The sequence below is a fragment of the Myotis lucifugus genome, unplaced genomic scaffold (genome assembly GCF_000147115.1).
Source record: "Myotis lucifugus unplaced genomic scaffold, Myoluc2.0 scaffold_5, whole genome shotgun sequence".
NCBI lineage: Eukaryota > Metazoa > Chordata > Mammalia > Chiroptera > Vespertilionidae > Myotis > Myotis lucifugus.
In genome coordinates, this window is record NW_005871053.1 from 18099244 (window position 1) to 18117057 (window position 17814).

General features: G+C 43.6%; 2 protein-coding genes across 4 annotated transcripts in view; both read right to left on the reverse strand.

The window, feature by feature from the left end:
- The window catches only part of TBR1 (T-box, brain 1), a 10254-nt gene extending 3230 nt beyond the window's left edge, over positions 1-7024 (reverse strand). Inside the window, 9 exon segments of the mRNA XM_023743610.1 lie at positions 2-38; positions 41-188; positions 191-356; positions 3323-3384; positions 4357-4515; positions 5103-5156; positions 5158-5225; positions 5590-5744; positions 6333-7024. Coding sequence (XP_023599378.1) covers positions 2-38; positions 41-188; positions 191-356; positions 3323-3384; positions 4357-4515; positions 5103-5156; positions 5158-5225; positions 5590-5744; positions 6333-7024 — 1541 coding nt within the window.
- Positions 7025-11576: 4552 nt separating this feature from the next.
- The window catches only part of PSMD14 (proteasome 26S subunit, non-ATPase 14), an 84690-nt gene continuing 78452 nt past the window's right edge, over positions 11577-17814 (reverse strand). For all 3 annotated transcript variants that reach the window (XM_014445997.2, XM_006083214.3, XM_023745523.1), the window contains 2 exons: positions 15190-15252; positions 11577-12304 (listed from right to left, as the gene is read on the reverse strand). In XM_014445997.2, the coding sequence (XP_014301483.1) occupies positions 12206-12304; positions 15190-15252 (162 nt within the window). In that variant the 3' untranslated portion in view covers positions 11577-12205. The remainder of the gene's footprint in view (positions 12305-15189; positions 15253-17814) is intronic.

Sequence of the window (17814 nt, forward strand, 5' to 3'; positions counted from 1 at the left end):
CGAGAGCAGCGTGGTCGCGTTGCCCGCGAAGTCCGTGTCGTGTCGTAGGCCGAGGCGGCGAAGTCCAGCCGGTTGTTGGCCGGCGTCACGAACCAGCGCTGCGGCGACGGCGCGCCCGGGTCCTCGGCCTGCTGGGGCGACAGCAGCCCGTTGGTGTGCGGCACGCTGCGGTCCGTGCCCGGCCCGGGGGGCCCGCGCCCGCGCCCGGGTGGAAGCGGGCCTTGGCGTAGTTGCTGACGAACTGGTCCTGCAGGAAGGAGCCGGCCATGGCGTAGCGCGCCCCGGGCACGATCTGCGAGCGCGGGGAGTCGTTGGGCGAGGGGGTCAGGCGGTCCATGTCGCAGCCCGTGTAGATCCTGCGAGGGAAGGAGAGAGAGAGAACCCGGGGTGGCGCGGAGGTCCCTGCGGGGGACGGAAGGAAAGGACGCCACGTTTCGCCCAGCCCCGCACGCTCCATCTGAAACTGGCCGTCCAGGATGGAGGCAAAAGGTCACAGACCTGTAGGCTCTCCCAAATAAATCGTGGGATTAAAAAGGGAGCCATTTGCCCCCAACTGATGCAGATCCAGAGGAAGGCTTTCCTTGTCCCCGGCTCTCACACTCGCCAAGTGTACAGGGGACCAAGAGAGGAGCACAGCAGCGGACTCCCATCCCGCATCTCCAATCTGTGCACACATTACGGCAGGTTACCCCGGGGACTAAGGTGTTATTTGCCCAGTGGGCCTTTCCTCTGCGGACAGAGTTTCTGAACCAAATTTCTAACCAAGAGACACACGCCTCCGCCCTTTTAAAACCGCTTTCTTCCTATTGACACACCTGCTGGCCGTCCCAGTAGCGACCATTAAAATCTGGCCTCCACCAGCCGCCTGAGACCCGAGGGTGGCTTGGAAGCGTCCAGGGTACTGACTGTCTTGTTTCTCGTGTGTGACCCTTTAGCCCCCACCTCTACCGGTACAAACAAGAATGACTTGGAAACAAAGTCAACAATCAATAAATGCTTTTACAAAGAAAAAGTATTCTTTACTCTGGCCTTCTCTGCCCAGTTTTGGATTCCCTTATTGGTTTGTTTTGTTTTGTTTTTTTAAGTACTTTGGGGCAAACTCTTAGAGGACAGTTGTCCACTTCCTCCAAGCAATCTCCCACTAATAATGGCTAACCCTTATGCATCTTGACCATGTGCCAGGCACTGTTGTCTAGGACTGTACAAATGGGGATTTACTTAACTATCACAATAATCCTTGGAGTTAGGTACCACCATTACCCCCACTCTACAGATGCAAACACTGAGGCCAGGGGAAGTTGAATAACTTGCCCTATAGCTAACTGCCCAGACAGTAATTGTGTTACTGGGAATCACCTCAGATAAAATAATCAAAAACTAACTCTAGGCCCTGGGCCTAGAAAATCCCATTAGAATTGAGAGGGAACCAGAGATTGGATCAAGATTGGTAGAAGTGTTTTCTCAGACACAGACACACATGCCTCTCTTTTTATTTAGCTCACACTTAAATGTTTTAATATTTAACCAGCAGACTGTTTTGAAAGAGAGCCTCATTTTTGTCAGACCTTAAGCCCTTGGGGAGGAGATTCCCTGGTGAGTGGCCAAGCATCCCGCTGGTCCCCCTAAACTCTTACTGCTCTCCCTGTTTCTCCGGGAGTTGGCGATGCCCAAATAACCGACAGAACCGTGGAAAGGGAGATGTCATGAACCCCTAAAGAGCTAAAGTGTCCATTCGTATAGGTAAAGAAGCCTTTTATGAAAAACACACAGTGATTTACCAGTCAAAGGGAGCTGGTTTTTCTGACTGAAGTCAGCCAGAGGAGGGGCAGGTGAGCCTACTCTGCAGCTGCTCAGGTCCATTTTGTTGACTGCACAGAATTTCCCTCCTGAAATTTCAGTCCAGTTTCAAATAAGAGAAGTAGAAGGAGTCAGAAAGGGAACATAACCAGCAAGGTGCAAATGTCTTTTCTGTTTACCACCACGATATTTTAAAAGAAAAACAGTCTGCAAAAGACACAGTTTAGATGCCCATCCAGGTCCCGACCCACTCGGGATTACTGAATTGATTTGTGCAAAATAAAATGCTTCGGAACAGATGTTCACAACAGAATTAAAAGCTCAAAATCTGCAAGACCCCCCTAGTACAGACTTGAATATCTCTGGTCTCCTGGGCCACACACTTTCCACTGTGCCGGGTCCACCTTTTTAGACTGGGAGGACTAGAGTAGCCAAGTTTTTATTCTGGGTAATCATAGGTGAAGCTTGCTTCCTTTGAACTAATTTTGAAGGATGCACAATTTGTTATTTTTAAAAAACAGAAAAGAAGGTTGGTATCTACCTGGAGATGGAATAGAAGCAGCCACTTGTCTCTTTCTCTATAAATTTAATCTATTTTTAGTCAAACACATCTTCAATTTTGTAGCTCTATCCCAGGCACTTAATGCAAGCCGTGAAATTCAAATGTATGTACCCTTCCCTTTTATGGTCAGGAAAAGGTATGGGAATCCCCACAATCTAGATCAGATTTTGCTGTGTAACACTATCTGAACTCTTAGGCACTATACCAGGTCTCTGAGCAAGAATGCTAGAACATGCACAGAAAGCACTGTATACACCTGCTGTTGCCCAGAGGACAGCATGTTGGCAGAAAAGAAATGGAGATAGGTAAGGGAGGCTTGTAGAAAGGGGAACCAACACTTTTCATTAAAACACATGTAAGAGGAAATATTTTTCTCTCAAAGCTTATAAATAACACACAGCAACAGCACCCAGATCCTTCTCAAAGCCTGAAATGACTTTGGAGTGGCTCTGCTCATGAATTTGCCTATGGTGGGTGCACATTTTTATTCAGTCCATAGTAAACTCGCACAGGAAACGCTATTACACAAAACTTGAAAATGGGTAAATAGAAGTCACATATGCCAAGGAGGCTGTAACAACTGCCAGAGCCACATGCACTTTCAGACAGAATCAAGAGGTTTCAGACACAGACAGTCTGAGCTGAGCATCTGCAGCGCCACATACAACTCCACCCGCACCCGGGAACCAGGGCAGCTTCCCCTGCCAGCCAGCCGGTCTCAGAGGCCCCCAACAACTCTGTAATTTATAAGGAGGCTAAAAATAGGTGGAGGAAATCTTTGACCAAAACTGCTGAAGAACGAAGCCAGAGAGAAAGGGAGTCGACAAAAGGGAGAGGGGAAACCTGGAAAACAACCTTGTCTTCACACATTCTAGCTTCCAAAAACCTTGCACAGAACAATCCACCTTTGACCTAAAGCCCAATTCCACAACTATTTGAGAAGAAAGGAGCAAAATTACTTACGTGTCATAATTATCCCGAAATCCTTTTGCAAAGGGGTTGTGGTCTATCTTCAGTTGTGTAATCTGGGAAAGAGAAAAAAAAAAAAGATTAATATGATCTCACCTTCCATACAGGAGGATTGGGTGTTTGAGGATATATCATCTGCCACTTTTTATAGGGGCTTAAGGCCTACGATTTCATCAAAAAGTTGAGGGCATGGGTGGAAAGGGGGGGGGGATTATCATGAAAGTTATGAGGAACATCTTTAAATTAATGATGCCCAAAACTAAAGCACTGCTTTCAATGAGCTCTCCTATGTGCTCTAAATTGGTTCAAATGCACATTTTTTTAAATGCTTGTTACACATAATGAATACACTTACTCAGACAAAAATCTCTAAGGGGTACTTGAATTAATAACCAAAATTGCCTATTTTAAACGTTTCACCATATTTTTAAAAGTTGGTTGCTTCTGAGTCACAACCAAACAGACAAGTTGCATCTTAAAATCAGTTTTGGTTTCTGCAAACTTGCAAATGCTCAAGAGGTCAAGAGCTAGAAAATTCATTCCATAGCCCACAGTAATTTAATTTATTGTCGTTTTACATATATGAATTAGTATGTTCTTTTGCTCCCCCAAAAGTGATGTTTGAGTCAGCCATCAGTTCTGAGACTTTAATATATATATATATTAGGTAATGCCACAGATTGCCAAGAATAAAATGCAGGGTAAAATCTGCTTGTTTTCCAAAGGAAAGAGAGCTTTTTTTAAAAAAGCATATCTAAAGTTGTTCTAGTTTGAGAACTAAATAAAATATTCCAAAGAAAAGGGGCCCTAGAACTCCTGAGCACCTCAAAGGTGGCCCGCATGACCCGCAGCATGACCCGCAACAGAGACGTAGATTCCACCGGCCAGGTACCTAGGGGAGGTGCGCAGCAGGCCCCCACGCCTTCGTCTAACAGGCTCAGCAGAGCCAGCTGTTGCTGATGTTGGTGCCGGGGAAGAGGTGCCACCGCCCCGCGCCCAGCGCCCAGCCCCCAGCCCGCACTCCTTACGTCCGTGTTCTGGTAGGCGGTGACCGCGATGAACTGCGTTTCTGGGAAAGTGAACGTCTGCACGCGGCCGGGCTGGCTGGTGTCCTCCGTGCCGTCCTCGTTCACTTCCACCACATGCAGGCGGGGCTGGTACTTGTGCAGGGACTGCAGAACCACCATCTGTCCCGCCGAGAGAGAGGGAAGCGCCGGGCGGCGCGTTAAGGCGGTGTGCGCGGGGCTGCGGAGGCCGCAAGGGGCCCGCCCGGGGCTACAGGGCCTCGGGTCTCGCCGGCTGGTGACCCGCGAGCCGGAGCGGACCAGCCGCGCTCCTCTGGGAGCGGGGACCGCCGAGCGCGGAGGAGAACCCACCCGACCGCCCGAGCCTCGGGGCCCTTCTCCTAGTCCTTCCTCCAGAGCGAGAAACAAAGATTTTCAAATCTGCAGATCCTGGGGGTTTCCTTCTCGATATCAATCAAGTGTTTGTACTTGGTTAGGTCATGAACTCGGAAACTGGGCAGGGAGGCGAGGAGAACAACTTTATAGATGATTTAATATCATTTTGGAGGGTGAAAATATAATTTTAAAAGTCTTTTTAATGAAGCAAAGAAACATGTACCCAGTTTTTCATGCTGATTTAACTAATGAACTGAATGTTGAGGGGGCGAATGTGTGTGTGTGTGTGTGTGTGTGTGTGTGTGTGTGTATGAGAAAGAGAGAGAGAGAGAGAGAGAGAGAGAGAGAGAGAGAATAGCGCTTGAGCCACTGACCTGCCCGTTGTTGTTTGAAGCTCCTTTGTTGTTTGTAAGTTTTAATTTTCCAAAAAGAGATTTCCTGGCGCATCCAGTGAGCCCCCGTGTTGGGGGAATCCGGATGCATATAGACCCGATTTCCTAGAGAAAGAAATATGTTGTTTACATATGCCCCGGGCACTGCCCAGTCCCAACTCCTCGATGCGTAGGACACACACACACACACACACACACACACACACACACACACCTTATTCCATTCCACGTAGAGGCCCATTAGCGGGGGCTTTTTAGGCCGCGCTTTCTTCCGATTAACTGGGCATCCTATTAAAATAGCTTTTGGATAATCCTCCCCCTTCCGTCTGTCCCCCTGTCCCCCCTCGTTTCCTTTTAGAAGTCATTGGCCGATCGTTTTAAAAGTCGCCCGAGCCAGTCCACAAAGGCTTTAATTAATCATTCTCACCTAAGTAAGTGTCAGGAAAACGTGTTAATTGGAAGGACTTGCCTTGCACATTGGTGTCCGCTTTGCCGCAAGGAACCCATTTGCCTCCTTGAAACCTCCAGTGATTGGGATCCGCCAAAATCACATCCACAAAAATATTGTAATGAGCCGTGGGATCGAGACCAGAAATGTTAAAACTTAAAAAAGGAAACATGCGCCTATTTAAATTAAAGGGGGGGGGGGGAAGAAAGCAAGGAGGAAAACATAAATGTTAAAGATTAAAAGCAAGAAGCGCGGCGCCAGATAGCAAAGCAAAACTTGTTCGCTCAGCGTCGGTAGCGAATGTTTGCGGGGTTAGAAAAGGGGTTAAAAAGGGGGTGGTGGGGAAGGGACAGAAGCGCGGCCGAAGCCCGGGGTGAGGGTCCGGCCGGTGCGCCGGCGTGGGGGAGCCGGCAGGTACGGCCGCCTAGGTGGAGAGCAAGGCTGGCGACCCGCTTTCCACCTGTCGTGCACCCCGGCGTCCCTCCCCACTCGCGGCCGCTGGCCCGGTCTCTACCTCGCTTTCGCCTTTCTCTGCCCACTGACTGCCTTCCGACCACCTTTCTGGAGAGGGACCCCACACACACCCCCAACATCACCGCAGTGGTTCTACCTTCCACGTCCCCCTTCTCCAAAACCAGCCAACTCTAGGGAGCACCAGAGCGCCTTCCACTCGGCTCCCGATCCCCGAATCCTCGCAGCCGCGGCGGTCACAACTTGCCCCGGGCCGCCCCAGGAGTAGCGGCAGCCGAGGACGTAGCATTTACCTTCCCTGTTTGGTGATGATCATCTCCGTTTGGTGCCGGTGAAATTTCAGCCAAAGGGGCCTGTTGCACAGGTACACCTGCGCTTTGCCGGGCACGAGCCCGGGCTGCGTGGAGGAGAACTGGTAGAACGGGGCTCCTTGGTAGGAGTGGCCGTACTGCTGTGGGTAGGGGTAGCCGGCCGCGGGGTAGCCCTGCGGTGAGGAGTTGGACAGGAGGCTGTTGTAGGCTCCGTTGGTGATGACTGGGTGGTGGGCCATGTAGCGGCTGGGGCTGCCAATGGAGAAGGCGGGGTGCGCGGGTCCGTGCTGGCCGGGGTACGGGAACATGGCACTGGGAGCAGTGGCCGCAGACTGTGGCTGGCTAGACTGAGAGAGGAGGTAGCGATCTGCAGCAGAGCCATCGAAACTGTGACGAAGCTCAGAGACCCCCTCCAAGACAGGAGAGAGTTTACTTCTCTGGACGTCCCCTGGTGAGTCCTTGGAGTCAGGAAAATTGTCTGTATCTGACTGATTCGTCATCCCCCTGGTAATTTTTTTCAAAGGTGAACTTCTCTCCAGGTTGTCAGTCGTCGAGATAATGGGATGATCGTGCAAGACAAGCTCAGATCCGCCTGAATGTGGGTAGCTGCTGCTCACATTGAGAAATTTCTTGGAGAGCATGATAGAAGGAGAGAGGCAGTGCTCCAGCTGCATCGCTCTAGAACCTGAACACTCGCCCTCCTGTCCCTGATTTTTAAAGTCCTATTTATCATAAACTAGAAATCCACAGACCCCCTCACTAGGCAGAAAGCACTTCATCCAGCGAATGCTTCCCAAAGGTTTGATTTACTTTTTTTTTTTTTTTCTCCTGGGAGAAGAGATTGGCCAATTGACACTATGCAGCAATCAGAAAAGGCTCGCTCACTTTTGATCTTGCTGCTTGTGCAGCCGATGAAACGGCTCCTGCCATTGGTTAACTGCTGACAGTAATTTAATTAGATAGACATTAATTAGGATAATCACCTGGCTCCTGGTCGCGATGATCATGGCAAATTGAAGGGGATGGTTTTATTGTTGACTTGGGGTGGGGGGTGGGGAACGTGTGTTGGTTTTACGTGAGCACTGTTGTGTCACCTTTAAGCTTTGTGACCACTGCTTTAGGAAGATTCAAAGACGTGCAATTTACTAACCATTTTCCTACCCGCCCCCCCTTCCTCCTTTCGAGCTGAGGGGCGGAGGAGGGAATTTGACGATGCTAGGAGACTTCGGATCTGAATGAGCCAAATATTCAGTTGAATGTAACGATTTCAAGTGCAAAGTATACAAAGCGCGAGCTGGTGGCCTCTTCTCGCCCTGTAAAAGTTCCAGAGTCTGTCTTTTCCAGTTAATACAGAAGCACACAACACCTGAGCCAGTCCTCTGTGAGCAGGTCCTGTGTGTCCTCGGCGACCCCCACCCCAACATACACCTTTTAAATTCCTAAGTAAATAAATCTCTGCTGCTGAGAGTCACAGCGATGAAAGTGGGCGGGAAGAGGGAGCAGTGGGGGCGAAAAGCAGCAACTCACCCATCCACCGACCTCCGGAAGGTTCGGTTTCTTGGGTGAGCACAGAACCGTGAGAACCTATGATCTTTTTAAGTTTTGAAATAATCATAAGCTGTCGGATTGAAGTGCCTTAATGTACTCGCAGTGACGTTTAAGAGGTCTTCACTAAATATTTTATCAGCGAGCTTGGTTGCATGTTATCTGAAGAGCATCTAACTGGGGGCAAGCGCCCCGCATCCCTCGCGTCTCACTGCACGACATTCTCTCCAAGGTACTGCCTCGGCGACAGGTTCAAAAGCCTCACCAGAAAAGGAAAGGGCCGCGTCCTCCTGCAAATGGGTTCGTTAGAAGCACTGATCTGTGGAGACAGAGTGGAAGTGGTGTCAACACAGCGATCGCTGCTGAAGACTCGTGTGTGTGTGTGTGTGTGTGTGTGTGTGTGTGTGTGGTGTATGTGCACGCGCGCGTGCGCGCAGTGTTTATATAATCTGGAGAGGAAAAGAACCCATGCCAATAATTTTAAAATGCGAAGAATCGGAGGAGAAATTGAGAAAAGAAGCAATTTAAAGGATATTGGCATAAATATCTAGCACGAGGCCCAACGCAACCCCAGGTGTAGAAGAAATCTAGTACTCGCTCTGCAGAGGAGCCAGCCCCTGCCCGGACCGCGCCGGACCGGAGGGCCAAGAGCAGCAGACGCTTTATGCGCCCAAATCGGCTCCCCCTGGCACGGCACCCGCGGACCTGCCCTCCTGCCGCTTCCCCCGGGACGCGGAGCCGCGCGAGTATGGAGCAGCCTCGCACCCGAGCTCACTCCGCCCTGCGAGCTGGCCGGCAGGCGGCGGCTCCGCGCGGGGCGCTGCTGGGACTGGGGCTCATAGTGTGGGGTCCCCGAGCGGCCCGAGAGGAGGCTCCCAGGACCCTGGCGATCCTGAGAGGGAGCCTCCGGGTAAACTGAGGGAGCGCGAGCGGGTGGCATAAGGCGCAGAGCCCGGGGCACACACTCTTTCCCGCGCCTAAGGAACGGTTGGGTACCTCCGCCCGGTGTGGCCTGCGCAGAGCGCGTCTCTCTTCCCCAGCAGCTCCCGGAGGGACGGCTGTGCTGGGGACATAGCTGGGTCCTGGGCAGGGGCGAGAGGGGTTAACCTAGGCGGGCGCATTTTCAGATCGGGCTGTGCTGAACTCAGACTTCGCGCCGAGGCGGGCTGGCCGCCTTCGCCGCAGAGGGCACCAGCTGCGGCTCCAGCAGGGCGCCGCGAGCAAGGCCCTGGGCAGGACAAGTTGATGGACCAGATGTCCTAGACTCAAGCCGAGACAGTTTTCTGGGAGAAAATACAGCCAGACCCAATTTTCCATTCAGAAGCATATCTCAGCTCCTTGCCTGCAAGCTTAATAAACGAGCAGGGCCTTGGCTATGCAGGCGTTGGGCTGCGGATTGGAGTCAGTGGCTATGAGACTATTTGACACTTTTTTCTGCTCATTACCTTCCACCACCGTTTCTGAGAGGCGTTGGTTCTATTTTAGCTCCTCTTGTATTCCCTTTTCTTTGACCATGAAACTCTTTGTCCCTGAGTGTCTGCCCTCTGCATTGCTTCGTTACCCCCTCCTTCCTCAGCAGGACACAGAGCCTTCAATGCGTAGCAAAAAGGTGAGATTCTTCTACCTGGGCTCCTTCTTGAGGCTGCCATTCCTAGCACCTTAAATTGTTTTGTGTGTATTTTTTAAATGAAGAATGCTAAAAGGAAAGGTTAAAGTATTGAAAAGGTTAAAGTGCACGTCCCTCAGAATTAGGAGATAATGTACACTCACTTTATCAGTACGAAATTCAGTGATTCCTCACATACAGGCTATGCCTTGAATTTATATACACTCAAGAAGGAAAACTAAGGCTTGCCCCAGGATCAGCACACCTGCTTTTGAGCCATATTTATGCAGAGCAGTGCAAACTTTAAATTGCATATGAACCATGCCAAGATTCAGGTCTGGAGTGGGGCCTGGATTCTGTATATATAAGCAGCTTCCAGAGGGCCCAGGTGTTCCTGTTCCAGGCAGATCACACTGAACAGTGAGGCTGGAACTTTCAATGCCCCTCATACTAGTCTAAGAGTAAAGCAAGACTTTTTGTTCTGGTGCTACGTTAATGTTTAGTACACGTGTAAAGGTCACACAAGCACACGCACACCTGAAAAGTGGCTCGTTGAACTTGTGATTCAATAAGTCATTTCAATGCCTAAGGGCCTGTGCCATCAGAATGCTGCTAAAATAGCAATACATTCAGAGACAAAGGTGTATTCAATGAGCTTCTTTTTCGGGCATCCTAATCTACAAAGAAAATGTAGGTTTGGGATAGGGAAGGGATTCTGATGTTGTTTTGAAATTGGGAATGTCTCCAACATGAACCAAGTGAGAGAAAGTGGTATGTGGCTGTGGAGAGCCCAGGAAGATGAGGTGGTCACATAAGAGGGAAAAAGACGAGACTCGTGTAAGCTTTCTCAGTCACCACACTCACTCAGGAGGTATTTTCAGGGGACTTAAGTGGAAAAAAAAAAAAAATTTCCAAACAGAACGTTGAGAATAGCCATTGCATTACTGAGGCCTTCTTCTGAGGGCATACTGTACAAAAAAAAAAATCTGACTAGCTCTAATGAACAGTATTGTGAAATAAGTCATAGAACCTTATTTATGTAAAGGAAAAAATCACGTATCCAAAAAAATAGGTCACACACAAGTTTACATTAGGCAAAAGGAAAACTTCCATTTATATTTTAATTACAAATGATTAGTTGTATGCCAACAAATTAATACATATTACATGTCCTACATAAAATATACTACCATCATATTTAAAAGAAGAAACTACAGGAAAAGCAAGAAATGTTCAGAATTATCTCTTATTCCACCAAAGAGACTGCAAAATATAATCGAAATTTAAGACATTTCCACTTTTAGTTTCTGCTAACTTTTCATTAGGCAAGCAGTAAGAGCCTGGAATTGTTCAAACAGGACAAGAATTCTACCTACCTCTTCATTCATGCCACCCCTAGTAGAGGCTAAGTCTAACTCCTAAGTGCCCAAGTAAAACCTCCTTTAAACATTTTTGCCATATTTTCATGAAGGTACAAATAAGACTTAAATCTTTGTCTCCATATGTTTTGCCAACACCCTTTGGGATACCCAGTATGGTGCTGTACCATGAGTATTTGGGGCTGAACTTATGAACATCATCAGGTTAGAAGCAGGTTGTGGGATAGGGTCATCTACAAAAACTGCCATTAGTCAAATTTTTGTCTTTAACAGAAAACTGAGTACTTCTAAGTTACAGAAAGAGGAGAGATAACAGTAACAAAATTGCTTATGTGCTCATTATATTAAATTCACATTATGGCTAGTTTTCTCTTTTTTAAATATTTTTATTGATTTCAGAGGAAGGGAAAGGGAGAGATAGAAACATCAATGATGAGAGAGAATCACTGATCAGCTGCCTCCTGCATGCCCTACACTGGGGATCAAACCCGCAACCCAGGCATGTGCCCTGATGGGGAATCGAAATGTGACCTACTGGTTCATAGGGTGATGCTTAACCACTGGGCCGCACTGGCTGGGCTACTTTTCTCATTTCTGAAGACATTATACAGTACACTTTCTATGTCCAGTGGAATTTGCAGCAGGCAATTCCCACACAATCTCAACATGATTGTTGGATTGTACTCTTTAAAAAAAAAAAATGATAGTTTACATCAAAATTGCCCCTTCTTCAATTGCACTCTTCTGAGATCCTGACTGTATGTTAACAAGATATATTGTTTATACAAAATTAACTTGTGACAAATCCTTTAAATGAAAGATGTCAGCATTTTTCTGCATTACCCACTAATGAGGTAGCCACTCAGATGTTTTGTTATCACATTGATGTTTTATGTGTTATAAAATCTTAAAATGCACAGGGAAGCATATCTTAGTATGAAATTTCTAAAGCACTGTCAAATGTTATTCTGTCAATTCCACCCAGTGCCAAAAAGACCTCAGGAGACATAGATTGTAAATGTACTTTATTTTGTAAGCAACAATCAAAATATATTTGTGTTACTGATTTCTTCAAATATTAAATGAGATCTTAACAAAATTTGTCCACTTTGATGTATTCTTATATAACTTTGGAATCTGCAAAGACCCTGACTAAAGAAACAGAAGTAATTGCACAACTGAGACTGAAGGTGTTACAGTGCTGCAAATGATGCCAGATGTCTTACATTTAACCAAATACACCTTCAGAGGTCCCTTGATTTGGAGTATTAGGAACAATAGAGTAATGTACACTGAAAGTATCACTAAAAGCTTTCTGCACTGCTTTATTTAAATACGACAGTATCCAACATAGCTGCTAAACACTGGACAATATTTGAAGTCATAAGTACATCCACATGTTCCTCCAAATGACGTTTGGGGTCCTGAAAGAAAAAAAAATAAGGAAAGAAAGAAAAAAGAACCATATTACTGTAGACAAATTAGATTTTTTTCAGTAGCTAATGAAATTCAGTCAAGAAAGCCAAACTAAATTGATATATATTTTACAATTTAATATTCCTAATATACTATTACCCAGCGGTTCTCAACCTGTGGGTCGCGACCCCTTTGGGGGTCGAACGACCCTTTCACAGGGGTCGCCTAAGACCATTGGAAAACACATATATAATTACATATTGCTTTTGTGATTAATCACTATGCTTTAATTATGTTCAATTTGTAACAATGAAATTGGGGGTCACCACAACATGAGGAACTGTATTAAAGGGTCGTGGCATTAGGAAGGTTGAGAACCACTATTACCTTTTTAGGATTTCTATATCTGTTAAAAATTTAAGTGATAAAATAACAGATTACACAATGAAAGACTGACTTACACACTCAATGCTATAACTCTGTACCAAAGATTATAAAGAGTAACAAAATTCTATACAGCCTGCAATATTCAATTAAAAAATATAAGCATTTATATGTGTGTGTATCAAATCTGAGTATGTGTGTATATTTTCTGCCATTCACATATACTGAATGTCTGAGTGGTACTTTACTCAAAGCAGACATATCAAATTTAGGAGTTCAATGTGAATTCTCATGTCCTCTAAAATATAAGTTTAATTCTTGTATAATTTTAATATTTAGGGAACAGTGCTTTAAGTGATTCAGGAAATATTCTTGGGTCAAAAGTCACTGTTAGTAATTTAAAATTTTAAATACAATTTGGATCAATTATAAAATGTCAAGAATAAATCTTTCACGAAGCTGTTTTGGAAAAAAAAAGTATCAGAGGAAAGTGTATAGGTACAATCCTTTAACTTAACCCTGATCAAATCTATATTTGAAATGTCTGAGTTAAAAAAAAAAAGCTTAAAATTGCATTGTAGTAGCCCTGCCCAGTATGGCTCCATCATCCCATGCACCAAAGGATTGCCAGATCAATTCCCTGTCAGGACACACGCCCGGGTTGTGGGATCGATCCCTGATGGGGGCCATGCAGGAGGCAGCCAATCAATGTTTCACTCTCATATCGATGTTCCTCTCTCCCTTCCTCTCTAAAAATCAGTAAAAATATATATTTTTAAAAACAGCCTAAAAATTGCATTTTAGTAAAGGAAGATAAATTAAAATCTTAATTTATATTTATGTTTAATGCTGAGCTGAATGAAGTATTTCAGCTAAATATGAAAGCTTTGAAATAAAGAATATTGCACACAATAAAAATATTCCAATTAAAGCATTATTTTCTTTTGAGTATTGCTAAAATACCCAAGACTCCTAACTTTAAACAAATGTTCACCACTGGAATTATTTCTTGGCTGTTCTCTTCTAAACTACAATTTCAATGCATTTGATTTCTTTAAACAATCCAGAGATACAACATGCTACAAGTAATTTCAAGTAACTAGGCTACAATATTAAATTTTCTTTACTTCAGAAATAAGACCTAGAGCGTGTTAGGTGAAAGAGACTAAAAAAAGACTGGCAGGAGAAGATGATTATTGGTCTAATTCCAATACAGACAGTTTTGCTTTTGCTGTGCAATAGGCCAAACCAGTGAAGTACTGTTTTAAAAAATGATTCTGATGATTATTACACTTTGCCAATTATATATTTAATGTAGTCCTTTTATTTATTGCTAATTATTATATAAAATCTACACATCAAAAAACTACAGCTTCAGAGTAATTTAAAAAAAAACACAAAAAACCAGTTACTGAATTTTATACAGTGCACACTCCAAGTTGGTGATTTAATATATATTAGATGAAAATAAGTAGTGGGAAAAGACAACAGGGATGACCATATCCCATAGGATGAAAGAGTAAGATGAACTATATTTCATTTTTGTTTTGGAAGGTTCTTGTTGTTTTTAAATTATAATATTCAGAATGTAGTGGGATTTAATTTCATCACTGTGATATTTTTAAGTCAGACCTTTGCCCCTACTGCTCTATTGGAGTAACTGGTTTTGTAGTGAATTGGTAACACACTTCCCGCAGTTATCTACATTACTTCTTGTGGCAGCTGGGTGATTCTTAGAGATTTCCCATCCAAGAATGGTCCTGGCCCAAACCTACATAGCTTGTGAGATGTGATGGGATCAGAGCATATGGTAGGATGGCTGCAAGCAAAGACAGCTTAGTGTCTTGCATCTGAAATATCAAGATTCTGCCAACATCAGCAATATGATAACCATGTTCCATGAAATGAAAAAATGTAATCAACATTCTTTAAAAAACAGTCTAATTAATCTGTAGATTCTTTTAATTGGTTGGTGTGCTCTCCCCAATCCTTAGGAAGGAGGAACTAAAATATATATTTCATCTTAGAAAAGTGAAAGAGCAAATACTTAAAATTAAAACCCTTTCTCATCATGCAGTATAATCCAATAGGGCTCTGAGCTTTCTCAGGAACAGTACCTACATATTGCTAAACTATATCATTAAAAACTGTTACATATGAAATTAATTTACCATTCTATTATCTTCAATGTTATTATTTCAAGTAAAAATAATACTTAAAAATTTAACTCAGGGCACAAGTTTCCTAATTTATTTCTAGTAAGGTATTTTCACTAAGATCTCACAGGTATATTTGTGATTTACTTATCTTTAGGTGGCAGAGAGAATATGACATTGAATAATTCAATGATTTTAAAATTAGTGTCACATTTACATGACAGAAGAGAAATGTAGATTGAACAGACGGGGGGGTGGGGGGGTAGGGGGGGGGGAAACAGGCCCTAAAATAGTTTTAACTTTACAAGAGTATGTTATTATGCGACTGTATAACCTATTACAGTACACCTCACCTGCTTGCCAACATTCTTTATTGCCAGCTGTTCAGGTGTCATCTTATCTTCTTCTTCTACAGCCTGTGAATGAAACACAAAGGACAGAGTTTCAAATCCTAAGTTTAGTTTTCCCATTGCAGAATAATCACCAAAGATAATGGCTATCATAATTTTCATTCTAGAATCTTTTATTAAAGAAATTTACTGAACAAAAATGCAATTTTACTAATCTTAAGAATATGCTTCAGGGCAATGAAAACTATTATCACCATCATTTTAACAACAGATTTTAGGAAATATGTAAAAGGCACTGAAAATATCAAACTGGACTACCAGTTAACTATTTGGAAACTGTTCTGGAATTTTTTGAGGGATGGCTAAACTGGAGGATAAGAAGTACATCGGATAAACTCCTGGTCTATGATTTATTCATAGTATCTGATAAATGGAAAACAAAGCAAATTTAAGGATCACCCACCTTTAGAAAGAACACTATAGCACGTACTACAAATATGGTTACAAAAGCAGATGAGATGGTTGTGGCAGAAAGCAGGAAACCAAAAAATCCCAGTGAGGTTTAGATTTGGATACTCTAACTTAATAATCTTGCAGCTGCCAAATTTCTTCATGTGTGAACAATGAACATGTAGGAAATGCAATCATCAGACATTTCCCATAAACTGGGAAGTTTGGCTGCATTTCACACCTTCTTAATAGTTTTGTAAACAGAGAACTTGAAAATGAGCAAAGATGGCAAGTGTCTAATTTTATAAATGGACAAACTATCTAGAGAATTTCCCTGGTAGAACCTGCCTAAAAGAAAAGATGGCAAATAAGTATTGTATTCACTGCTTATTACAGTATACTTATTTACAACACATCATTAGGAAATACACTTATGACTGATAAAACTGCAAAAAGGAAAAATAAAGTTAACACTGCAAATCCACAATTCCCTAGATAAAGAATATGCTCATTTTCAGAGTCAGATGCCATTCATATTATTCTCGGCTATTTAAAAAATTATTTCCTAACTAGGAAATTGCTTCTCTCTATCTTAATGTTTTTCATATATGAATACACTGCAACACATAAAGTTTGTCCTCATTTACTTTTACAATTAGGACACTATACCTTACCGACTGACTTGAAAACATATTAGATGAATGGAACAAGTCACATAAGTTTGTACTCTATATCCATTCAATGTTAGCTGCTCTATGCTCTGCCAACAACAGTACTTTACAGTATTGGAAGGAGGCAAGAGTTTTGGAACTTGGCTCAAAATACCAATCCCTGTACAAAATAGTTATTATGGAGTATTTTGGGGTATTGCAAATATTGAACATGGCAGATATGTAAAGATGAAAGTCAAATGTCATTTAAAGTATTGACCCTATATGAAAACTTAAGTAGAATGCAAAAACTCAATTTTAAAAATCTTCTACAACATGTAACAACTTTACCAATTAGTTTTTTCCATTTCCAATAATTAAAATAGAGAGTTCACAAACTCTTTGAGAAGTGCAGATGGTAAAAAGTACTCCCAGCCATAGATGCCATCTGGAAAATGAGGAGCAGCTGTAGATTTAGGCATATACTAAGGTTGCAAACCTCCATGACAAAAGATTAAGCACATCTCTTACACTCTAAGACCAGATCACCACATCAACCCCCGAAAATATTTTCTCCATCTACCTAAGTTACCTACATTCCATCTACCATTTGGGCAAAGCCAGTTCGCCTTCATTCATAATTCTAATCTGGCAAGTCACCAGGAAAAATTAAGAAATGGTAGCAGCAGAAACAAATGAAATTCAGGCACAGGCAGTGTCCTCACTAGGGGAACTTCTGTGTTTATGGCAACTTCTGTGATTTGGCATCAAATTTTGCTTTTGCATTTGTGCTCTTCGGTTTACTCAACCAACAAAAAAGCACTGAAAATGTTTGTGGCTATTCACACTAGAAACGTTTTTAACAGTTTATCAACAAAGACCCCCAGATGGCTATCCCATCATGCACGGTCTGCACAGTTCTAAGAAATTCCTGGAATTTGGTCTGTTATGTTATCACAAACCCCTCAGACGTACCCCTGATCTCAAAGAGGCTTTTACAAAACTCATTAACCTTGTCCTCTTTTTTTCTGGTTATGGTCACATTTCTCAAGTGGAAAACCTGTACCTCAAATTCTACCATTTATTTATCCTTAAACAAATATGGATTATATCTTTGGTACCTCATTAACAGTCTTTTAAGAATCTCCACCAAGTGAGTTCCATGGACTCAGTTTTCTTGAATTTTCTGAACACCTTAGAGCTATTCCAACACGTGTTTTCTCTTCTACTCTTTTAAACCTCTGCTTTTATGACACCATGTCTGTTATTCCAATTCATATAACTATTCCCTGGGCTTCTTTTTTCCCCTTTGACATGTTAAGTTTGTTTACTCTCTAACATGTCATAATCCCATTTAAAGTACATGCTTTCTAAAGTCACAATTTTAAAATGTAATCACATGAAATAGGGATATAAAATGAAGGTGTGTGTGTGTGTGTGTGTGTGTGTGTGTGAGAGAGAGAGAGAGAGAGAGAGAGAGAGAGAGAGAGAGAGAGAGAGAGAGGTTAGAGTCCAGCTTGTTGAAAAA